Below are 25,245 nucleotides of genomic sequence, written 5' to 3' on the forward strand. Positions count from 1 at the left end.
AAAAAAAAAAAAAAAAAAAAAAAAAAAAAAAAAAAAAAAAAAAAAAAAAAAAAAAGTACTTTTTCTACTTAATAAAATATACTGCCTTTCCTAGAGCCCCAATGCCAATGAACAGCGATGTTTCAGCTGATTGGCCAGCTTGTGTGAGAGGCGACATAATTTGGGTCAGTTTTCTCACTCTGAGAGGTTTTTCCACCTGGGAAGCCCATTGCCAGCAGGTGGCAACCATGCTAAAGCAAAATTCCTGGAGAAGTTTTGCCTGGAAGAATGTGTTCTCCTTCATTGTTCTCCCACAGTTAGCACCTTTAATATGGAGAAGGCAACAGAGTGATCTTGTATCCACACATCTGTTTTTAGTGTTCTGTAAATGAAATTGCCATCCCGAGGTATTGAGGGTTGTCAGTTTTGGTGTAGGGGCGCTCAGGGCACTGAACTGCCCCGAGCAGTCTCACCTGGGGTCTCCACCCACAGCCACCCATTGCTCTGAGAGCCCATTTAGGCTGAGAACTGCAGTCTCCTTTCCTTTTGTGTTACCTGTCCTGCACTTTCCTGGGGGAATTTGGACAGGTAAGAGCCAAGCTTGGTACCTGGGGTCGGGGGAAAGCTTAAAAGAAATATTTTAGCTAAGACAGTCTTCCTAAAACCAGTATCATACAAACTTCACAGGGCTAAAGGGTATGAGAATGAGTTTTCCAAGCTTTCGATATGGAGTTTCTGATCTCCAGACTCTCCCAGTCAAGTCCTGGTTTTGTTCAAGTATTTTGGCTATTTATCTGTGAAAGAAGAAACTTTATATCTGCAGTGCTCACTGGAGTTTTTCTTATGGCTTACAAAACATCTTAATTTTGTTACAAACCTACTGTGTTTTATTTTATAATGGGCAAAATGCAATATATATAGCAAAGATATGGCACAAGTAGCATAAATTTTCTCTTGTGAAAGAAGGATCAGTCTCTTTTTTTTTCCCCATGAGGTTTATTTCATTACTCACTCTTAAATAAATATGTATTTGACACTTAACAGGAACAACTAGTTCAAAATAATTTCTATCACAAATTCTCACAGTTATTATAGTATTTGTATGGTGTATTGTTTAGCACTATTTTTGAGACTCAAATCCTCCTTTTGGTCTAAATTTAACATGTCAGAAAAGAGGAAATTTGTGGTGGGGTGGAAAATGGACATCCTTCAAAATCAAAAGAAAGCCGTAACACACAGGAACATACATGAACATTGAAAATAGTTTCTTTTCTCTTCCAAATACTCATCCTCTGTTTTACTGATGTTTCATTGAAAGTGCCCATTAGCTCTGCTCCATTAAACAATCCTCCCTAATAACGCAGTGATAAAGAACTGAGCTTTGCACTCGTCTGGAAATTGGTCTCCAGCCTGACCGTGCTGTACAGCAGATGGCAATAAAGGACCACTCTGTGGCAGAAGTACACCCCTGAAAAGGAAATGTTCTGTCCTTAATAATTCAGAGGGTGGAATTAAAAAAAAAATTAAAAGGTTCTAGAAATGCAACTCTGAGAAGTTGGTAGGAGAAAAGAGAGGAAATACAAGAGTTGCAAGTGGGCAGGACAAACCCTGCTGCTGCTGAGGCTTACAAACAGACGACACATTACATGTAAACGAAAGAAAGGACATTGTGCATTCACTGGCCTCTCCTCCAGTCTGCAAAGCTGCCCCTGAAAAGCCCCAGAAGGGCAGAGACCTGCCAGCCCCAGCCCCCTGTTCAAGAAGTTCTGCATTCCAGCAACTTCCGGAAACTTTTCCGAAAACTGTCATCCAGGAAAGCATACAAGAAAGGATTCAAGCATGAATTGGCATAGCTTAGGCTGGTGATGAAGTAGGATATCCCAATGACCATGGAGGTTTGGGGTAAGTCAGTGGTCAAAGCCACGATGGTGGCCAGGTGGAAGGGGGTCCAACAGAAGAGGAACACAGCCAGGACTATGAAGACCATAATGGTGACTTTCCTCTTGGCTTTGTCCAGGGCTCTGGCATTGGAGTTCAAGTGCATGTTCCTCAGCTTGTAGAGCATCATGGTGTAGAGGATGCAGATGGTGGATACTGGAATGGCAAAGCCAAGGATGAGGGTGTAGATCCTGCTGGCTTTGAACCAAAACCTCTCAGGCTTGGGGAAATTGAGACCACAACTCTTGATCTCCAGGTCGTCGGTGTAGACATTGGCAAAGATGATGAAAGGGAGGACTATGATGGTGACCAGGATCCAGATGCACAGGCTGACAATCCTGGCCGCTCGGTACGTGCGGTGGGGCATCCTCTTGGACCTGACTGTAGCCAGTACCACCAGGTACCTGTCTATGCTCATCACTGTCAGGAAATAAATGCTGGAGAAGATATTGTAGTGGTCTATGGACAAGATGACCTTGCAGAGGATTTCTCCGAAGGGCCAGTAGCGGAGGAGATGCTCTGCAATATTGATGGGCAAGACGAGGGTGAACAAGTCATCAGCGATAGCGAGGTTCAGGATGAACATGTTGGTCACAGTCTTCATCTTGGGGGCCTTGAGGATCACATAGATGACAGCAGTGTTGCCTGTGAGTCCCACAGCACAGATCACAGAGTAGATCACAGGCAGGACAACGTAGAAATCGGCTGCCTGCTCTTGGAGGGTGAAGTTGACCCTCATGCTGTTTTCCGGGTAGCAGCTGTTGCCTGCATTGCTGCAGGAGCTGTTCAGATCATCCCAAAAGGAGATGTTTCCCATGCCTATTGATCACAGACCACCCTCAGATACCACTGAAAGCTTCTCTAGCCCAGGAGTGAAAGATTTTTTGTTTGGTTGGGGATTTTTCCCCCTCCTGTGAGAAGCAGCTGTTACCTCATTAGGTGCAGCTTATTTTCAAAGGGGAGCTGTGAATCTTCATGGACCACTTAACTTACCTCTTTGATTTTGAAGTGATGAGGGGAGAAAAAAATGATTGGAAGACATAAGGCTCCATGAACCAAGAAAACAAGAGAATAATGACTTTCTAAAATAAGTCAAGGAACTCTTCTTTCCGAGAGCATTCTGGTGAGCTTTGCCTTTTCTTTGCTGGGGGAGTTGAGCGGCTCCCGTTCAGCTGTCTGCAGTGAGAGTTCTTCTGGGCTGGCAGGAACAAGGAGGCAGAAAGGGGAATTTTGTGCCTGGCTGGCTGTTCACAGCCCTTGGAGGACCTGAGGGATGGCTGCTGTTTCTCTGGCACAGTGCTCGCTTGCCGTGCAGGAGCAGAAGTGTTCCAGTGGTTAATTAGCGCCTGCCTTTGTGTCGGAGTTCAGGCTCTTCATGGACTGGGATTTCACAAACAATGAAGAAGTTTCTGACACTGCTACTCCCCACTCCCAGGGTCCCCTAGCAAAAGAAGGAGGGGGAAAAATAGTTCAGGGAGTATTTCTGAAATTAACAGTGAAAGGGGATTACCCTGCAATCAAAGTACACCTTTAAGCAAGGGTGGGCTATGAACTTACTCACTCTGAAAACCATCCCCAGTACAAACAACTGGCAGCACCCCAAATTTGGCACAGACAGACAAACCTGTAAATCTCAGAAGTTCAGGATTAATCAGGGAAGAGGGAGAAAAGTACCCTGAAAGCAAATCCACTTTAGAGACACAGCAAGAATCATCCCATCTGAAGTAGTTACCACATCCAGCACTATTGCCTGACCCATACTTCCAAGAATTCCTCCACAGGGAATGAGCAAACAGCTGACCCCTACCCCCACCGTGAAGACCAAAGGTTTGGCAACCAGTCTCAGGCTCTGCAAAGAGAAGTGCCTCATTTCTCTTGCCTTTTGTTGTCGCACAGCAATAAAGTGAGTGGGACTGCCGGCGCTGGGGACGGAGGGCTGAAGTGTCCCTTACCTGGGAAGTGGCTCCGCTGCCTCCTCCAGCACCTGCTGCTTGCACTGGTGAGCCTCTTCCCTCTAATCCGAGTTGGAGGAGGGTCTCTGGGTTGCTGACGTACCGGGATTTGCAATCAGATCAACACGATGCTTCTGTGTGTGCGCGTTGTGTGTCTGACCAATTAGCACTTGCTCAGATCAGGGAAGGGGGGAAACAAAAGGTTTTCTCTCTGCAGGATTATTAAAATAGTCAATACGGTGGATGTTTCCTTCAGGAATGAGGGAGATGTTGAGGGACAGGCAGCACCCAGGACTGGCTGAGTGAGGGATGCATGAAACGGTGGGAAGCAGGGGGTTAAACTGCTTCAATAGGGAACAGTGGCTGGTTTTAACAAAGGGAGTAGGAGGAGGGTGAGCAACATTACAATGTGCAAAATAAACAAATAAATAGAGTACCTCTCCTCTCCAGGTCTGTGCTGTTTTCGGCTGCTCTGGGGGAGTTTGGCTGGGTTTCTCCAGCTGGGTCTCTGATCCGGCTTTGGAAATTCAATGAAATCCTTCAGATGTGCATCAGGAGGTGCAGGAGTACCATGAAGCTTGTCAGAAACGCACCCCAGGTTATAGAGCAGCAATGTAAGATCACTTTACCAGCATGTCCCTGAAGAAAAAAAAGAAAAAGGAAATCAAGAGTCTTTTGAGTCTCCTTTAGTCTTTTAAATGTTGCCTGACCTTTCTTTCAAGACAAGGCAGGGGAAAACACAGGTATCCATCACTGCCATGCCTGGCTGAGTGCATTTAACCAGGAGGGCCAGCTCACAGATCTGAGCCAGTAGCCAAGAACTGCGTTCGACTTTGCTCCTCTTCTTTGGATGTTTTTATATTCTTCTGGCAAGATTATTGTGCACCAGTAGCTGGGTGGGAGTAAAACATTTCATTGCAATTCTCAAGGCCATGGCTATAACTGACTTTTCAGCAGATGGGAATTTTTCTTAATGCCCAATGTACAACTCTTCAAGATATTTTCTGTATCTTGGCCAAAATCAAACCAGACATTGGGCTTAAGGAAAATGAAACAGGAATTTTATTGTCCAATTATATTGCATAGGAATGATATGGATGATACTTCTTCAGATGAAACACCCCTGGAGCTTTCTTCTAACCTGTTTTGGGAAAGCTGATGTGGTTTATATGGAGTTGGTAGGTCTGCAGGGGGAATGTGGTTTCCAGGAATTGCTGTTGTCCTTTTTCAGAGAAAAACATACAGGAAGGCAGAAAAATTCAGGAGAATGTGATGTTACACTTGCTGATCTGTAACTATTCCCTGGGACAAAAGGGTTTTAAAGTATTTTTCATCCACAATTCTTTGAGGCTTTCTATTTTTTCAGCATAAAGTATATCTCTGGTCTCTGGGATAGCTTAAAAGCTGTTCTTTCTCTTCCCCAACTATATTATCTTGGAATTGGCATCATGCTGCCATGGCCAGGGGTTGTGTGTCTGGATGCTGTGTGTTTTAGGGGCTGGGAGCTGAGGGGGCTGCAGGAGCTGTGGTGCTGACGATGCTCCCTTGTGCTTTACCCTCTGCCTTGTGCCTTACTCCTCATTATCCGTAGTGAACATGCTCTCCGTGCCTTGCTTAGGATGTGCTTGATTAAAACAACCTGTCAGAGATGAGATGGAGACTAATTAAAACTCATTGCCTGGTGTGGTAGAGGGGCTTTTGCTTATATGCCCCAAACAAATTACTGGCACCTGCTTTTGGAGCTCCTTGCCTGGTTCTCCAATAAAACTTTTTTGCTGTGGGGAGAGCAATTGCCAACAGATCTAAACTCATGTAGGAAATTGCTTTACAGTAGGAACTGTTCTACCAACAGAGAAAATATTTCCTCTGTGTGTCTCTGGGCCCAACCAGGCCCAAAGGCTCTGCACAGGGAAAATGGATCCATGTATATTGGTGTGATGGGGAGTGCTTGGAGAGAAGGCTGAGAGAATGTTTCATTCTTCTTATCTTCTCTGGCTGGGCATCCCTTGATTATAAATGTTACAGTGGCATAAAGCCCTGGAAATCAAGCACTGGTTTGAAGATGCTGCTAGAAAGGGCACGAGCTGTGTTTTCACTGCTTGGACCTACTTTTGTGCCAACAGCTCCATCATCAGCACAGTGCAAAAGGGACAAAGATTTTATTCCTGGCAAATCCGTGCCATGGAGATGGACTTTGCCTCTTGAAGCCCATGTTCACACTGTGCAGCTTGGGTCAGCTGTGCAAACAAAGAAAAGGCAGAGTTTCAGGGAGGGGGAAATCCCTGCCAATGCTAAATCAGTGGTGCTTTATTGCCTTCATAAAGCTGATGTGCTGCTGGCTCCAGACAAAGGCCATCCACCATTTTTGGAGTTATGGAGAACCTGTTTTGTTGGGCTCCGGCTGCTGTCAAGGAGTCAAGTTCATCTCAAGGACACAGATATACAATCAATAATCTGTTTACCAAAACAAAATGTTCTCGGCTGGCTGTCTTGCAGTCACTGGTTATTAAGGTGATTTATTTGTATGAAGCGTTCAGGCTTTCAAAAGCATTGCAGGTTAATAATAGAATCAAGGAGTAGTTTGGGTTGGAAGGGACCTTTAAAGGTCACCCAGTCCAACCCTCCTGCAATGAGCAGGGACATCGTCAGCCAGATCAGATTGCTCACAACTGAACCATCCCACCTGACCTTGAATGCTCCCAGGGATGGGGCCTCTACCACCACTCTGTGTAACCTGTGGTAGTGCCTCACCATCCTCATTGTGAAAAAACTTCTTTCTTATATCTAATTTAAATCCCCCCTCCTTCTGTTTAAAGCCATTCCCCCTTGTCCTACCACAACATGACCTGCTGGCCTGAGAAATGTCCAGACCTGATTATGTCAAACGGGCTGTAATTGCTTCTGGCAAGGTAAGTGTGCCTGGTCAGGCTGCTTGTAGGATAACATTCACCCACAAGCTGGGAAGTCCTCCTGCTTTCCCCCAAAACCTCCCCAGCCTCATTGAGCCAGGCTGGCTTAGGCAGGTGATAGTGCTCACCTTGTAGGACACCTCAGGGAGCCAGGCAAGAGCTGCTGGTGGTGAGGGGTGAGTGCAGGGCAAATGCCTCCATCGGTAAATTGGTGAATTGTGGACAAAGAAATTGCTTTTGAACGGTGATAATTGTCATGGATCCAGGGGCTGGTGACACATCCTGCCTGCCAGAGAGCTGCGGTGAAGGCAAAGGGGTACAGGAAATGATTGAAGGAAAATGGGAGTAACAAGTCCATAAAGGGCCTGTTTTTGTCAGGGAAAGTACATATCAATAACAGCCTGTCTCTGCAGGGGAGCAATCGACACAAACGCCGTGTTAGCAATTTCCTCAGACCAGCTGTGATGGGGAATAAAAGCTGTAGCCCTGGGAGCTGGGGGGTGGCTGGCTGAAGCTGTTTGCTCCCTGCAAGCCAGGAAAGAGGTTGGGAGGCTCCTGCAATGGGTTAGCCCTCACTCCCAACACTTGTTGGAGACCCTGGCTCTTCTACTACACCTTCCCCAGCCCCGTGGTGCTGTCTGGGGCCACCCAGAGGTGCCACCAGCCATCAAGGGCAGGGAGTGGCATTGCAAGAGGTTGTCTGGCTCGCAGCAGGAGCTGTGCTGTCAGATGTGTTAATTAAGAGAGCTATGCTAGAGTACTCTTGAGTGAGAGCAAGGACACGGTGCCAATCTTGCTGCAATTAATACATGTCTGTGAGAATTTAGAGTGCAGAGGGAATGCTGCTGTAAACACCCTAATTTTGTCTCCCACTCCCTGTTGGTCTGGCTTCAAGCAGCCTTTCTCCAGAGAGAAATTAAAATCTGCTTCCATTCCAGGATGCTTTTATTCTCCAGCATTTATTCCTGCTTTTCTCCAGGGCTGGAAGTGAGTGTGTACTTTGGTTGGTTTGCTGCCCTGAGCCAGCTCAGTCTGTTGAAAGCAGAGCCCTTTGGAAGAGGGAGGTTTCTAGAAGTGGACTCTCCCCTTTTTCAGTACTGCTCATCACCTTTGTGGGGTGTGAGGGGCTCGGGGCAGTGGCTGGGGCTTCCCTTGTGTCAGTGCTGCCACAAGGAGTGGAGAAGAACTGTCCCATGGCTCTGACTGTGCCAGAGATGCTGCTGCCTCATCCTCCTTAACTCTGGAAGCAGGAGTGTGCTGTGTGAATCTGTGGGTCTATTAGTCCTCTGGACTTGGAGCTTTTCTGCTTCTCTATCTCAGAGTTCTTCCATCAGCCCACGTGAGTGACAGTTTTTGTGTAATTTGCCTGTGGGACCTGTGAGGAAAAAGCCTTGGATGTGATGGGACCTGGTGCTGCAGTACTCTGGGGTACAGCTAATCGCTTCCTTTTGGAGTTCTCTTGACCACGGAGGTGTCAACAGGGCTCTGTTTCCTGCTGGTTGCCTTTATCAGATGTGCACAGAGTGTGTGCAAGGAGGTTCTTCTGCACAGCTGAAGATTAAGACATGAGGAGGAATCCTAGTTTGAAAGGATGAGAGCAAAACCAAAATAAAAGGATGCTTTTTGCCCAAAGTTAGTGTGAGTTGGCAGGTAGGAATCAGCTCTTCCCTGGATCCCTGTCCTTCCTGTGCTGCTGGCAGATGAGGGTGTCCTGCAGTGCTGTGATCCATCGGCATTCCTAGCAGGAATATACATTATTTAGTTGTTCTTAAGCTGGCTGTAATACAGCTGCTAAGAGCCCTTGGTGTCTGCTATGTCCAAGTGAGATGAGTTGTCACTTTGACTTTTTTAATGCCATCTGAACTGTCACTTGTGAAAAGCCACCCTTTCTGTCATTGCTTGACCTGCTTGGAATTTTTACAAACAACAGCACTGCAACAGGGCTGTAATGCATCCTTGGGGAAACAGCCGGGAGCCCTTCAGGGATCTCACCAGGAGCAGGCTCTGTGCAATATATTCCAATATCTCTAAGCAACAGCTTAATGTGCTGCCTTGTCTGCTTAAGTAGCAGAGCTCCTCTGGCCTAAAAGCCTCATCACCAGAGGGTTATGGAGTGCAAATTGCTGCTGAATGAATTTGCTGCTTTGTTCACTCTGGTTTCCCCTCCCTTTTGTGTTATGACAGTGAAATGACTCATCTTCACCTTAATATCATGTTTTAGAGAAATGGTCTAATATTTTGTACAACGTTCATTGTGAAAAACCCCAAACCAACAAAACAGATGAAATCTGTCTCCTGGCACAACGTTTTCCAGTGCAATTACACAGAGCTAGTACCTTTCTCCACCCTCTTTTGGCCAATAGACATTGTGGACTACAAAGTTTACAATACCATCAACTATTGTAAGGAAGAAAGGAAAAGGCAGAAGGCCTGGTTTGAGCTTAGTGAAACTTCGTTCTGGCTTTGGACTGCAATAATTTATTACAGCTCTGTTTTACAATTAATACCAGCCTGACCTACTTAAATAGGACATCATAATTCTTGTGGCCATGTATGTGCTCATGAAAATTCAGTGCTAAGAGCATGAGCCGTGTTGGTTATGTCAGTGTGATGGAGAAAAATGTAAGTTGGATAACTAAGGTGAATTGAGTAGGAAATGGTGTGCTATAAAACTCATAAAAATAATTTAAAATGCGAAAGATAAAAGGAAAAGGGAAGGAATCACTGCAAGATGAGGTTTATGGCTGGTGCTCTCTGCTCATGGTCATGGCCATAGTGGGGATGTTTGAGTAAGTGGGGGAGGGACTGGATTCAGTGTGGGCCCCAGAAACAGCCAAAAGAGCAGTGACAGTAAGGAGCACCTGGCTCTTCTCGCTTTAAAATCTAATTGAGCCTCAAAGCAAAGCCCCCAAATTTAATTCCCTGGGGACTGAAGCTGTGAGGTCTTTGACTGGGGCTTTCACAGTGTCCTGGGTAAATGAAGTCCCCATCAGAAATCATATTGATGCAAATTATAGATAACCACACCAAAAAGTTTTGGATGCTTTCGGAAGAGAAGAAAAAGCAAAGAAATAAAGGTACACCTCTGTGTTCTCCACAGGGAATAATTTCTGAAGTGCAGAACTCACCAGGCCGTGGAGGGCCTCCTGCCAAGGGGAATGATTTCAGACAAGTGCTGACTGCGTGGGAGAAGGTGTTTTGTGTTGGAGGGCTGAGTTATCACTGAAGTTTTCCACTTCTAATACTTGGTAATATCAGTGTCATTTTGTCAGTAAGGAACACACTCAGGCTCTGACACATCTCCATCTCCACCTGCTTCACAACTCCACTTGAAGGCAGATGAAAATTATTTCCTTGTAAATGACCTGTTTTCACCAAATTCTGCAAACTCTTACTGAGGCTACTTGCCATAAAGTTGATTTTCTATTTATTTTTTCCATTCCTTTTTTAAATAAGAACTGCTTTCTTCTTGCAAATGTTAAGTAAATTTTTTCCCCGCCTGGGATGTCAGGAGGTACACATCCTGTACAGAAACACTCCCCAACTGCATCAATAACCTTTTTGTACTGCTCAGTGAGTCCTAGAAAACTGCAGAGCAGTTTTGTGTCTCTGCAGGTTACTTGGCAATCAATTCTCCATCTCTGATAAATCCTAATTTACAGGGGGGATGTGATGAACTCCCTCCTCTGCAATCAGGAGTTGGATGTGCCCATTCTTCTGTGGGTTTATGGGTTCAGCAGAATAATATCATAGGAACAAAGGTGCTCTGCAGCATTCCTGCTTGGTTTGCTCCTCATTTTGTGGGGCAGACAGCAGACTTCTCCAGCCCTAAAAAAGGCAGGGAATTTTCTGGAGTGGGAAGAAAATCATCCATGAGAGAGGCAGATTATGATGCTGTTATCCATGGCTGGTGTTCCCACCTCTGTTGTCAGATTTCCCTTCCTTGCCTGCCTGGGGCACCTGAGTAATGGGCGGTTTGTAGTGACATTGTCCATATTGAAATCGGTCAAAGAGTTTCTAGACTTATTTCCAGCATGAAAACAAACCCTGTTTTGCTGGTTGTATGAGGGGAAAAATTATTTCAGGCAGAGAGAGGCAAGAAAGAGGTGAGAGACCAGTGAATTTTTTCTATGTGGCTGCAGGGAGGGAGAGCAATTGTAGTGTGGAGGTGTGTTGTTAATGTAAAAGCAACCCAAAGAGTGAGTGAGCATCACTTGAGCTGCACCTCTGTCAGTAAGGGCTGGATCCCTCCTGCTCCTTCCCCTGCCTGTGGGGTTGGTTGCCCTTGTCATTTACCTTTCGATTGCACAGCTGTTTCTTAGAAATCAGTTGGCTTCTCAGACTCTCCTGGGCATTCAAGTGAGTCCAGGAGATGTGGGGGTGAGCTGATAAGTGAGTTTGGATGGTCTTGACTGTTAGGTGTTGCTATGTTTCCTGGTGCTCGTCTCCAAAGCAATCCCTGGCACGCTGCTTTTGTGGAAGGCAGGACAGCTCAAGAGAAAACTGTGCTTGAAATTACCTGTTCTGGGGAAATGCAATCACTGTGAATCTTCTGCTAGGAACTGCTTGTGAACAAAGATGGAGCTTGAATTAGGGATCTGCCCTTGTGGGGTCCCTTACACTGACACAAAGCTCTCTGTGCCTCTCCAGAAGGTTGTCACCCTACAGAAACTTGTCACTTCAGGAACCTCCTGGCAGGGCAGGGAGGGGGATTTGACATCACAGCTGCATGACTGGGAAAAACATAGAGGCAAATTCTCCTTTTCTGGTCAGGAAAGCCAAGGTGTCTGTCTGCTGTGTTCCACGAGTAGGAAATCAATTGCTGAGGGATTTCTGCTGGGAGATTTGTGCTTTATTAAATTCATGCCAGGGGCAGAGGACTGAGGAGCTGGAAAGGATAGTGCTGTCTTCCTCCCCTCTCCTGCTTTAATTGTTTGTAATGATTTAATTATCAGCACTATTCTTCCCTACAGCAAACTCTGCCATGTGGCATTTTATTACCTTTATTAGGGCCTCTGTTTGGAGTTTCTTTGCTGTATTTCCTTCTTTGTAGGCTTGTTCCAAAACTTGGAGAAGTCGGTGTGAAAACTGGACTTTGTGCTGTCAACATTCTGAGTGTTGAGCCAGCACCAAATCCGTGCAAGTATATGGGAAGGAAATAATAAGGACAAATGACATGATTTAAACAAAGAAATGCTCTTGGCTTTGGCCCTTTATGTGTACAAATGCACACCAGGAGAGGAAGAGCAAATCAGGTACAAGCTCCCAGTACTTGTAGAAGAGTGAATGGAAATAACTTCCTGTTTAGGCTGGAAATTAGGAGAAAATTTGTACCCATCAGAAAGGTGTTGAACTGGAGCAGCTGCCTAGTGACAACAGACAGATGAAGAAGTGAAACCCCAAATTAAAGGCTTTTAATGTGGAGTTTTTTGGATGTTGGGGTCTTTAGAAGTAGATCTTGTGAGTCCCATGGACAACACAGGCGGCTTCCCAGGGGAGCATCCTTGTCCTGTGCCAGGGATCTGCTGCCCTCGTCCCACAGATTGATTTGGGTTGTACCTGATGGCTCAGCAGAGCTTGAGGAAATGCCTCAAATCCGATGTTTTTTGGATTTGAATGGCATTTGGGTCAAATCGAGTTTATCCTCAGGGATGGAGCCTTGAGCTCTCACAGGTTTTGCTTGAACATTTCTTTAATCTGTCCCCCACCCCAAAAACCCCCAGCAGATTCTCTGCTCCTCCCACTCTGTGTCTCCCACAGCTGATCCTCAGAGCTTTTCCCTTACACTAAAAGAACTGGAAATTGGCTGGGTTTTGTTGCCTCTTGGCAACAAAATTGTCTCCTATTGTGCAGCTCAGGGGGAAAGAAACCTCTTCCTCCCTTCAGTTTGCTGCAACAAAGTGCTTTGTTCCTCTTTGTGAAGAACTGGGAAGAAACACTTCTTTTTAAGCTGAGGGAGCACAATTCAATTCCCTTATCATTTTGAGCACAATAACCAAGTTATTTATGTTGAAAGTCACTCCAAAATTTTGAAGCGATCTTTTGAGAAAATATTTCTCTTGATGACTGATTACGAGTGGCTATGGGAAGAAACTCTTTGCCTTGAACCACTCAAAGCAATAATTTCTTCCCATAGAGTAGATGTAATTATATTTTCTGGGTGAAAAAAAATAAGTAGTAGTGGACCAAAGGAGCTTCAAGCCCATCTCCATTTGCTGCCAATGACTGAATTAAATGCACAGGGCTCCTATCAGCTCTGCCAGACAAAACGTTGCTTTTGGGTTATTGGGGGTTTTGTCAGAAATCTTTGTAGTATGAATAGTTCATGGACTTATCTCTGCTGGCTTCAGCCATTCCTGCTGTCCATCATATCTTGCTATTATAAGGCAGCTCTTTTCATTTTGTTGTCTTTTAATTCAGATTTCTGAGCCTTTTTCTACCTCTAGTCCTGGTTTTCAGTAGGACAAACATTTTCTTATCTGTGAGTGTATTCAGTAGTGGCCACACAAGTGAAGGCAAGAAGCTGGCAGGTGATAATTTATGAAACTTTCTATAATGGGAAAAACTCAGCATTCAATTTCCATCTCCTTAGAAATCTGTATTTCTTTTCTTGTCTCTTGTGCCCTTTGTGGCTGGTTTGAGTTTAGTGCTTGGAAATGCAATTATATGGATCCCAATTCTTCTGAGTGAGAATAATCTTGTACACAAAGCCAAATAATTTTAACTTTTCAATATCAGAGCAGTTTGACATCCAGGCTTGGGGACCTGGCAGTGGTTACTGGCTGGCCAGCCTCAGAACAGAGAGTTCATCTGATTTAAGTGAAATTTCATTCACTGGAGACAAAGTAAAATTGCCTCTTATTTGCTCAGCACTAAAAACCCACCTGAAGCTGATTGCCAAGACTTGCTGCTGAGTGATGGGATTAACCCTTGCAATGGCACCATGAAATCAGAGAAATATTTAAAAATGGCATTTCCAACCATGTGCAGGCCCTGATGTTCTGCTGTTGGCTTGGTGCTGTCAAAGGGGCTGATTTTGATGGTTTTAGAGGCACTAACCTGGGCAGTGAAATGCACCTCGGGCAGCAATTGCATCTCTGGTCTCTGCAGGTCCCTTTATCTCCCTTCATACTCCTCAGAACTGAGATCCTGCAAGGACCAAGTCAATCTGAGACTTTGGGAAGGCCCAATAGTGAGAGATTTTGGTGAGATTTGAGTCAGGAGATGCAAGTGGCAGCAGAAGGTGCTGTAATCTTCATCCTTGTGCTCTCCTGCATGCTGATGCAGTGTGAAGGAGGCAGGGATTCTATAAAGCACATTCTGTAGCTCCTGGGGGAGAAAAACAAGTGGCAAGTTCTTTAATTTCTTAGTTTCAGGCATGTGTTGTGTAGCTGTGCTGTGCCCTGGGGCCAGGCTCTGCCTCTCTTTGCTGGTGCTTCCAAGCTGTCCTCTGTGATTTTTATTTGCAAACCACCTCTCTGACCAGTTTCCACTTTGCTTTAAAAATTCAGCACCACGTTTGTGGCTGAACAGGTCCCAGAGCTGGGGAGAAGGATTTGAGATGCAATTTGCATCACAGAGTTGTTACAGTGGGGAAAATGTTGCATCCCTCCTGTGCCTGGAGCTGCTAATCTTGTTCTAAACATTGAAAACCTCTTCAGCTTCCCTCATTGTACCTAAATTTGATTACTGCTTTGATTTCACACCTCTTTCATGCAGGCTTTTCCTCTCTCCTTGGCTGGAATTGTCAGGCCTGAGAAGAGAAATTTTGTCGAGCCTTGGGACAGTTCCCATCACCTATCCCTGCTCCTAAAGCTGCTTTTAATTGTCTTGGGAACCTGAGCATGAGGGAAACTGGGAGGAGTTTAGTGAGAGGAAAAGTAAGGTACAGAGGCCAAAGTATAAGTGCAGAGTCTGGGTTACCAGAGTTTCTGTGTTGTGGGGATCTGGGCCATGCAAACTGATGTTTTTCTCTGTGAATGGCTGATTCCTTCTGTATCTCCTCCTGCAAGTCCTGTGCATCAGGGCTGGTGCTGGAAGTGCAGCCACACAAACTCCCCGTGGAGCTGTGTGGGACCCAGTGGGAATCATTTATTTGCTGCTTTTGATGAAAAGTTGTGACATGAACCTCAGTGTCAGGGAGGTGACACGTTAATGCTGCTGCTGTCAGACAGTGCCCACACACTGTGTCTGGAGACAGATCAAGAGAAGATGAAGAAAAACCAGGATTAAATCCCATGTGCTACTGAACTCTGTCAGAAACTGCTTGGAGTGAAGTCTGTGAAGTGACTGGGGAGAGCTGGATAAAAGGGAGCTCTGAGAAGTCTGTGGTACACCAGTGATGTCCTAATACTGATCTTTGCACAGAGATGAAAAAGGATCAGTTTGCATGGCCTGAATGTCTGGGTCTGGAAATTCTGCGTTGCACAAGCTGTGCTGAGTTCATCAGGCTCTGAAATATTATCTCTGCACCTTAGCCAGGAACAGCATCAGAGTTCTGACCAGATGAATAAAATTCAGTCATAACCCAGAAGCAAACCTTGGCAATACACATCTGTGGCAGGTGAGGAGACCAAAAGCTTTCATTATTGTTCTTGGAGAATGAATTCAGCAATAAAAAATCATCTCTTTTGGCGTTAAAATACTTTAGTTTCAGCTCTGCCCCAGATTATCAATGTCAAGTGTTTCTCTGGGTGATTGGGGGTGGGTTCTCCCCCTGTAGCTCTCTGCAGGTTGGTGCTAATTAAAGATGTTCTGTCAGGTTCAGATGTTTTGGTGCCCAAGCAGGGCGTGCAGAACAGGGATTACAAGCGCTGACATTTGCTGTGCTAGAAAGTCCAAGGGACAAATTTGTGCCAATTACCGTTACACCTTTAACTAGGAGGATCAATTCGTGTCGTGCTTGTACCAGAGTCTGGTGACAGACGGGTTTTCCAAAGGAAATCTTGGTTCATGTAGGACTGAGGCCCCTGTGCTGAGGCTCCCTCCAAGCTGGTCCAGCCCCTCAGGGTGCCCAGGAACAGGGGTTGCCCACAGCCCAGTGCACCCTTGCCAGCCCTGGGGCTACCCAGGGAAGAGCCATGGATGAGGCTCTGCAGGATCAGGCATGGGATCCCACGGGACAGGGCACACTGGGATTTACCCCTACAGCTACCAAGTGTGTCCAGAGAGACTGCAAGGAGACGGTGACCTCTGTCAGTGGGACCCCTCTGTGCACAGGTACCCCCACTCCTGGGGTGGCTGTGCCAGCTCCCCCACCAACCTCCAGTCCTGGGAACTTGGAGCAAGTGAAAACCACAACTTTGCAAATGCTGCTTGTACCTGAAGCAAATGGAAAGAGAACTGGGGTGTGAAAAATAAAGATTGTTTATTTACAGAAGAACAGCAATGAAAACACAGAACACATTTACATTGTAAGAATATTTGTAACAACAACAATTTATAGAACGTATATACATAAGAACATATCTAACAAAAATATATGAAATGTATTTACAGAAGAAAAAAAGAAGCCTTAAAACCTATATCCCAAAGATAACAACAAACTCTGAAAACCTATTTACAAAAGGGTGCCATCTTCATCAGTCCTGGAAGAAAATCAAGCGCCATGGTCACTCCAGTCAGGCACAGAGAGCTCTTCCATGTGCCCCCAGGCTGGCACAGCAGGACTCTGCTGTCAGAACTGAGCGTGGCTGGGTCTGGAGGCTGGGCCCCAGGCACTGGGATGGGGCTTGTGTGGCCCAAAGCAAGCACAGGACAGGCTGGGGATGGTGCCTGTACCGTGTCCCTGAGCAGGGACCACGCAGTCCAGCCTCAGCCTGGCAGCAGGGGACCCACTCTGCCTGTGGGGGCCTCATGCCTGTCCTGCTGCTGGCATCAATCTTCATCCCAAGATCATAGACTCTTCCTCATCTTTCTCATCAGTGTCCATGTCCTCACTATCCTCTTCCATTTCCACTTCCATTTCCACTTCCATCTCCTCTTCCATATCCACCTCCATCTCTTCCTCTCCAATCTCTTCGCCCTCCGTTTCCATGTCCTCCTCTGTATCAGTCTGTTGGTCGACCTCCATCTCTTCCTCTCTGTCTGTGACAGTCTGCAGAGGTAGCAAAAGCTCAGAGTGGGGTCCCTGTCCCACACCATCCCCACAGAACTCCAGCCCAGCCAGGCAGCTGGGGGTGTCCATCTCCATGGAATGGCACCGTACCTTCCTCAGTACCAAAGTCAGCATCCTGCAGGGATGGATGACACAATCCAGGCAATAGGGAGCTTGCAGGACTGATTGGGGTATCAGTGGGCAGGTGACAGGAAGGGTGACAGGAGTGGGCAGGAGCAGGGTGAAGGGTGGACTGACACCAGGGCCAGTGGTTGTGTTGTGCTCTTTGCTGGACGCTGGAAGTTCCAGCTGGAACATGGAATGTGACATCACAATTGATCTAAAGAGCATCTTGTTCCAAGCTGAGCGATCTTCCCCCAGACCATGCTGCTCACAGCCCAGTTCCCAAGGATGGGGCATCCACAGCCTGGGCCAGTGCCTCACCACCCTCAGTGTAAAAGAGCAGCTTCCTTAGATCCCACTTCAGTCAGCCTCCTGCAGCTGAAAGCCATCCCCCCTTGTCCTGTTGCCACAGGCCCTGTTGAACACTCTGTCCCAATCTTTCTTGTGGGACCCTTCCAGTCCTGCAGAGCTGCAGTGAGGCCTCCCCAGTGTCTCCCTTTCCAGGCTGAGCATCCCGAGCCCCACTTGGCCAGCAGTCAGTTAGATCAGGGGGAGTCAAGGCTGAAGTCAAATAGCATCAAGAACTGAGAGATGGAAGCTTTAGGCCCAGGTTTGCCTCTAAATGTGCAAAATTAATAACAGTAGAGGGGAACATGGTGGGACACTGGTTCTGCTCTAACTGGTGATTTTTTTTTTTTTTTTTTTTTTTTTTTTTTTTTTTTGTCGTGCTGATGCCGGTTTTGCTGTTTGAAAGGAAGATTGGCACAATATCCATTGTCTTCTCCATTTCATTTGTGAAACACCGAGCAGAGTCTGGGCAGGCTGATGATGCAGAGCAAAACCTGCAAATATACTGGTGATCCTGAGCCTGGCGGATGCAGTTAAACCCAGCCAAAAGTAATTTCTGGAAAGTCAAGCCTGGTTTACATTTTCTTAAGTTTGGCTATGCCAACTTCATCAGTCATTTATAAAAAAGCAAACAAAAAACTCAAACCAAAACAGACAAAAACCCAAACAAACAAACCCACGCAAACCAACCAAACAAATAAAAAATTATAAAACAAACATATAAAAAACCCAAATAAAACCAAAGGGAATGAGGAGTTAGTATTAGTTGTGAGGATATCACAGCAGGGAAATGGCTGCTTCCCACAGGATCACCATAAAAAGCCACATATAACAGCTGCTCCAAAATATACCCAAAAGGAGAGCTATAAAAGTGATACATGGCAACTTTGGGGGCAGCTCCCCATTAAGGTGAAGGATGAGCACACAGTGGTACAGATCCAGCATTCCCCACCCTCCAGGCTGCTGTTTGCTCCTGATGAAAGACCCTTGCAGGACTGTGGCCCCTCTCAATGCAATATAAACCATTCCAGTGGCTCTCAGTTGAGCCACTGGCATTTCCAGGGTGAGATCCAGGCACAATCCCACTGCCTGCTGAGCCTCTGTGGAAGATCCTGAGCATCTTCATGCCTAGCACCACAAAATAGCTCAGGGTCTCCCTGAACTGGGTTTTCAGGGGAGGTTTCCATATCCCTGCAAGATCTGTTCATCCCTCAGCACATCTGATTTTATGTACAATGATGCATTTGGGTTCCTTCCTTACTCCTGTGTGCCAGTGAGAAACCACCCATGTGAACGGGGGATACTGTGAGCAGGAAAATGTATTCCTGGACTGCCATTTTGCTTCACTGTCACTCAGCTGAACATGGTCCTTATCTAAGGAGGACTTACAAGAAACGGGCAGGAATTTTGGCTCTGAGAGGAGCAGAAAGCACATTTTTTACACCACATTCCCAGCAGATGCCGTTTCCCTGGCAAAACAGTGATTGCCATTCATCTCCCTGGGAAGAATGTGAAGACCCATTCAGAGATCACAGGTTCACCTGGCCTTTGGCTCATTTCACGTGTCCAGTTTCAAGGGCCATTAAAAGAGGCTCATGTTCACCATGCTACTCAGAAGTGCTGTAGTTATTTCCAGGAGAAAACCAAAAATTAGCTGTCCTGTGGTGTGGTAGAAATCCCACCACAATTGTGACTCTATGAGCAAAAATAGCCAGTGCTTTTTGGGGCTGTAACAGCTGAGAGCATGGCAGAGCAGTTTTTATATTATTTTTAGACTCCTGAAAACATTGTTCCCAAAACAATCTTTCTCTCCTGTCTTCTGTCATAAACTATGGAACAGTGAAAATGGAAAGGAGCAGAGGTTTGTTTAAATTGGATTTTTTTTTTTAAGTCTTAAAATAGTGTCAGCTTGATGCACGATACTTTAGAAATTGGATTAGTAGCACCTATTTCATCCCACCAGAGAGGTGGGATTTAAGACTTCCAACAACAGAAGCACTGGATGTGCAAGAGCTCAGTTTTCCACCCCTCACAAAAGTAGCTTTTAAAAAATGTACTATTTTAAGCAGCCTCAGCCAGATATATTAAAATACTGCTCCAAACAACAACAGAATGAAAATGTTCCACCAAATGGGGAAAAATAAGAAAAGTGGGCGGCAGCCCTTTTTGAAGTGCTTATGCTGATTTTGCAAAGTCAGATGCAAACAAGGTTTGCCATATTTCTTTCCTAGAAAAATGTAGATATTTAATAGAAATCTATCTCTGAGGCTGCAAAGTTGGGGGGAGGAGCAAAACAGGTTCCAGAGAAGCTGTGGTTGTGTCACCCTTGGAAGTGTTCAAGGCCAGGTTGGATGGGGGTTGGAGCAACCTGGTCTAGGGGAAGGTGTCCTGAGTATGGTGAGTCCATGAAAAGAAACCTTTGGTTTTCCTGAGATGCTGCCTTTGCAAGGGGAGCTCACAAATACCCCATGTAGTTTGAAATGCCTTGAGCAGAACCCAGCTGTGCTTTCTCACAGGAGATGAGGGATTTCACTTTTATTTTATGGGGGATTTTCCCAGGGCAGTGCCAGAGCAGCTGAATGTGTTTGACAGGCAAAGAGGGCCAGTGTGGCAGCAGCTTAATTCAATGGAGCTTTTCCTCCTGTGATCCTCTATAACCTGAGGCGCTCTGGTGTTCTTGAACCCTGCAGCTGGGCAAGTTAATCATTGTAGCAAGTGATAAATTAACCTGCTCCACTCTCCTTAGCATGGGTGTGATGAGCATTTAGTAAACCAGTGAGCACTTGCCAAGATGGGAGCTTGTTCTTTGCCAGGGAGGAGGGAGAAAATATTATTTGGAGTAAATAAAGCGTCTCTGCTTCCCCAGGAAGAGGAAAAGAAGCAATTAAAGATATGAGTGCTGTATGGAATAATTTGCACAAGGATATATCTTGTCTGCTATGCAGGAATGTTCCCAATAAACCATGCCTCTCCTGACCTTTACTTTTCTGGATTTCTACCACATGATACAAGAGACTCTTGATTAAAAAAACCAAAACACCTTGTGGGGAGGCATTTCTTCCTTTCTTCAGGCTGCCTCTTTCTTTTGTTCCCTCTAGATCTCTCACTTCATTTCTGCTGTTGTTTGGAGCACATGCTTTCCTCTTTCCTGATCCCCTGGACTTGTTTTGGCTCTGTGTGTCATGGACACTATTAATTGTGGGGTTTTTTTCCCTCCATCTACCTCTGTTTCTTCAAGTGTTTTGCCTTCATTTACCTGTTGGAGTGATGGATTTTTCTCACCCTTTATTACTTAGTGCTTTTTCTTCATGCTCTAAAACCAACTTTTCACTTGCCCTGTGGCTGTTAGATGCCAGAAATGGGACCATTAATTCTTTCTCTACTGCTTGTCTGAGCTTTCCCAGGGAGCTGGGAGATCTTTGGGGTTAAACTTGACTCACTTCAGTGCCTTCCTTGATCCTGCCTGTGTACTTGGACATTTAAAGGGAATAAAGTCTCAGTGTGGAGATTACAGTTGTGAAATGATGGCTCTTTTGGAGAAGACAAGGATGCTGTTGTCAATCTTTCCAAGGTTCAAATCCTTTATTTTTTATCTTATCCTTTATCTTTTTCAAGGATAAACTGAGCACCTTGTTTTGGGGAGAAGCAGGCTCAGATCAGCACAGAGGTGGCTGTGGCAGGTACCCAGGTTTGGAGGGAAGGGTGCAGCTCCTTGGGGTGTGTTTGTGTGGGGGGCTGTAAGGTTTGTGTTGGGTCCCTGGAGCAGTGGGAACACCCCACTGGGAGATACACATCAGGAAATGGGTGTATAAAGGGCCTGAAGTGTGACCAGCTTTGGTGAAGGGTTCAATAGGAAAAAGTATTTTTACTGGGATTTTGGACAGTTTGAGGCTCCTTCTCATATCCTTTGCCTGATGAACATTCCCCCTTGGCAAGAGCGTGGGGAATCCTGAGCTCACACAATGAAAATCCCTAATAATTATATTTTTTCCTATTTTTTTCCTATTTTCTTCCTATCCCAGCAGGAGTCAGAGTAAAAGAATATGTGTGATCTGCCTGCCTTTGACTTCGTGACAGGAACAATGCCATGGGGAAACTGGTCAGAGGGGCATCACTGCTCTGTCCTTAATTTTCCTGCACAACTGAGGATGATTTAAGAACCAAGGCACAGCCAAGACCTTTCCTCCTCCTGTGCTCATCAAGCAATCACTGCCTCATCACACCTCAGCTTCAAACACCTCGTTTGCATCTGGCTGACCTTGACTCCCCTCCGTGGATGGGAAGATGAAGAGGTGGAAGTGTAAAAGATTGGGATTTTATGGGTGAATTGTGAAATAGTGGCTGGTGCAGGCTGGTTTTGTGGAAACGTCGTGTGCTGTGCCATGGAGGATGAGAGTAAATGGATTAAACAGGAGATAAAAAGGGCAAGGCACCTGGTTAGCTACTGTTGAAGGAAATGTGGAAAAAAAATGCATGTAAGAAATATGTCAGAGATGGTCATTAACTGCACTGCAGGGTCAGAGCTCTCTTAATAATTGGCCATGTAGTGAATACTGGAAATAATTTAAAAAGCTCTTAAGTGACTGAGGGTTTTTAGTGAATGGTTGGGGGAAACAAATGAATACTGTTTCTGGCAGAATTTTTATTCTAATTTAAGCATGATCCTCTTTCTGAGATAACTGCTTTGAATAAACTGAAATATCTTCTCCATTAGCTCTGGCAGGAGCTGGATAAAGCTCTCATTCAGGTAAACTTTAATCCAACATATGTCTGTAGAATAATAAACTTAATGGGAGCCATCAAACCTATTGTATGAATAAGGATGGTGCTTAGGGCAAGAAGAAAGAGTAATTAGGAGTGGACAAATCATGAATTATAGTGGGGAAATTATAATTTATCCTGGTTATGGGGAATATTTAACTAAGCCAAGATAAAAATCTGCCTTCATTGCAGGCTAAGCTTTGTAACAGAATTCTACTAGAGCAAATTTAGTAGTCCTGGGCTCCAGACAGCCCTTTAGATACAAGTTTATCTCTGGTTTGAGAAAGCCCAGGGCTTGAGCAGCACCCAGGATGCAACATTTTATGGCTTTGGTCTTGACTCTTGGGCTATAAATGCTCCTGTAAAATTAATGCCAAAGTTATAGCTTCTACAAATTTCTGCGAGTTCCAATGGAGAAAGGTCCACCTGGACTTTGGGGACAGTTTCTCAGAGCAGAACATTTCAAGTGCTATTAAACTGCATTCAAACTCCCTTTTATTGGGGCATAAATGTCACACCTCGGTCTGTCAGTCTGACAGTTATTCGAGAAGAGACGAACTTTACAAGCTACTTTAAAAATAATTTCACTGACAGGTTTGAGGCTCTAAGAATGTTAATAAACTGAAATGGCTTTTCACCCTGCAGTTGCCACTAAGTATTTATGATTGTCTGTAGGCAGACTAATGAAACCAGCTGTTAACAACCTAATGAGAATTGAAATCAGCCCTCTGCTCCACAGACACATCCCTTTTCTGTCCCTGATTATCCTGCGCCCAGTGCTTCCCAGAGAAGTTTAGTGTTGCTTGATGTTCAGGTAAAAAACTGCTTTATTTTGTAGAAGGGGTGATGCTCTTCTGTGAGGTGGAATTTCACGTGGGCTGCTGCCATGCTGGGGTCACATCACAAAGTCCAGTTCCTGCAGGAGCTGGGGAGGATGGAGAGCTCTGACAGCACAGCATGGGAAAACTGGAGTGGAGCGATTCTGGTTTAGTGTGCCCCTCAGTGGCAGACAGCATTAGTTATTGATAAGTCTTTAGTTCAAAGATAAGATGCTGCTGTTTTGGCTCTAATCTTAGGTTGCTTTCAATACAGTTTCCCCTGGCAGTTAAGATACTGTTTTGCTCTTGCTTTCCATCCTCTGTCATTCCAGATGACCTTTAAAGGTCCCTTCCAACCCAAACTATTCTATAATTCTTTGGATACATGATGAATAGCAACATGTATTTTACCCTCATTATGCACAATATTACATCATGTTTGGCCTTTTGGGGTTCTTTCTTCTCCAGGTCCTCGTGACTACACTCACTCCTATATGCTCTTAATTTTTCTGTTGCTTATCAGTGAGCATTTTCAGTTCTGCCACCCATGTTTTGAGCAAGTTTTCTGTGACTCACTGCACCAGACACCAGGTCAGTCCAGAGAAGAGCATTAGGAAGTATCCAGCTGTATTTCCTCCTCTTCCTTCTCTGTACATGCTGTTGTTTTGAGCACTCTGGCTTTCTGAGCTCCCTCACATGTCTTGATCCTTTTCTGGATAACTAGAGGGGATATCAGGATTAAATCCTGTACACAGCTTTGAGGTCTGGCTTTTGGAGAGCCCAGTCATCCTGTCCTGCTCATCTCATCCTGGCCTTGATGGAAATATTATGCCTTCATGGGATTGTTGTTCAATTTTGTGCATTCTGGCACTGCTTTTCAATGAAAGTTTATGAGTCTTTGAAAGGTTTCCTGGTGTGGGAATGAGAATCCTCAATCCTAATGCTTGATGGGGGTTGTAGTTGCCCAAGTTGTGAAACCTCCTGAAAAACATTTGTTCCTTTTTCCTTGACTGTTTTCATCAACAGATTAGGAGGTTTGGGGATGTCTTTTCAAAGGGAATTTCAATGAATCTCCTGTCTGGCATTTCAAAGGGGAACAGTGGCTTGTTTTTTTTTTTAACCAGCACCTGCTTACAATCCAATTAGCTAACTGCCTTTAATTAACCATAATATATTCCAGGTGAGCAGAATAACAAGGGACCAAAATCAAGTGGTGACAACTCTGTGACTGAACCAGGACTTCCCCTTTCCCGGCTGCAGGATTCTGGGCAGCCCTGTAACCCTTTGCTGTCCACTTTGAGCTCTGCCATGCAGTACCTTGGGTTTCTGGGGAGGGAGAAACATCCAGTCCCTCAGCTCCAGGTTCACATTTGCACAGTCACCTGCAAATCCAGAGGCCAGTGGGTATTTCTGCCTGTGGTTCGTGTGCCTGGGATTTGCACACTGGAGCTTTGATTTTGAAAGTTTGGGCAGCCTGGCTGCTCAGGGAGGGATCTCTCTGGCTTGAGGGTCTCTGAGCTCTCTCCTCTGTGTGAGGGGCTTGAATCTGTTCTTTCCTCACCTCCTTATCAGCAGGTTTCTTGGTGGAGGCTTTTGCAGACAGGAGAGCCTGGCAGGAATTAAAAAGTTATGTCCAGGGTCTGGCTTTAGATAGTTGATTCATCCCTTAGCTGCTGGGCCTTAAAATTCTTTAAACTCCACATGTCATCTCCTCTTACCAATATGGGACTGAGACAACACTGAGCTTCTGGGCTTTTCCTGTGTTAGCAGAACAAATTATTGCACTTCTAAACTGTGCACATCAGCACTAACCCGAGGCTTCACCCCACTCACTACAATCATGAGGGGGTAGTTGCTTATACTGCTCATCTCTGCCACTGGAGGAGAGGCATTCAAAGAATAGGATTCTGGGTGTGAGCTTTCCTCAAAAACGTGGTGAGATGAGGTGTGTAGGACTCATTTCTTCAGAAGGGCAGGAGAAACCACTGAAGACCTCCCCTAAAGGGTCTCTTTAGCCAGCAGTCTGACACAGATTTGCTTCTGAAGCTTTGTAATTTGTCCTTATTATGTTCTATGTGTGATTTAATGAAAGCCTCTTTCTCTACTGTAATTGAGCTCTTAATCTCATCTGAAAAGCAGAGCACAATCCCTTCAGAGATGCTGTTTGAGTAACAGCCTGTTTGTGTTTCCTCTGCCGTGGTGTTGCTCATGGAGCTGCTCACTCCTTATTTAAGAGCAGAAAATAAACAGGTTTCTCTGAGTCAAAAATACACCAGTGATGCCACACAGAGTAGGTTTGAATAGAAAACTCTTCCACTGCC

The 25,245-nt window shown here is 45.4% G+C and overlaps 2 protein-coding genes across 2 annotated transcripts; both read right to left on the bottom strand.

The window, feature by feature from the left end:
• Positions 1-1,526: 1,526 nt before the first annotated feature.
• Positions 1,527-2,939, bottom strand: NPBWR2 (neuropeptides B and W receptor 2). The gene has a single exon (XM_053993055.1). The coding sequence runs from the start codon at positions 2,732-2,734 to the stop codon at positions 1,736-1,738; it is 999 nt and encodes a 332-aa protein (XP_053849030.1). The 5' UTR covers positions 2,735-2,939; the 3' UTR covers positions 1,527-1,735.
• Positions 2,940-16,560: 13,621 nt separating this feature from the next.
• LOC128815903 (zinc finger BED domain-containing protein 3-like) lies at positions 16,561-17,507 on the bottom strand. Its single transcript, XM_053993026.1, has 2 exons — positions 16,986-17,507; positions 16,561-16,874 (listed from the first exon to the last, which is right to left on the bottom strand). The coding sequence occupies exons 1-2, from the start codon at positions 17,292-17,294 to the stop codon at positions 16,662-16,664; spliced, it is 522 nt and encodes a 173-aa protein (XP_053849001.1). The 5' UTR covers positions 17,295-17,507; the 3' UTR covers positions 16,561-16,661.
• Positions 17,508-25,245: the final 7,738 nt, after the last annotated feature.

This window comes from Vidua macroura, chromosome 17 (assembly GCF_024509145.1).
Source record: "Vidua macroura isolate BioBank_ID:100142 chromosome 17, ASM2450914v1, whole genome shotgun sequence".
NCBI lineage: Eukaryota > Metazoa > Chordata > Aves > Passeriformes > Viduidae > Vidua > Vidua macroura.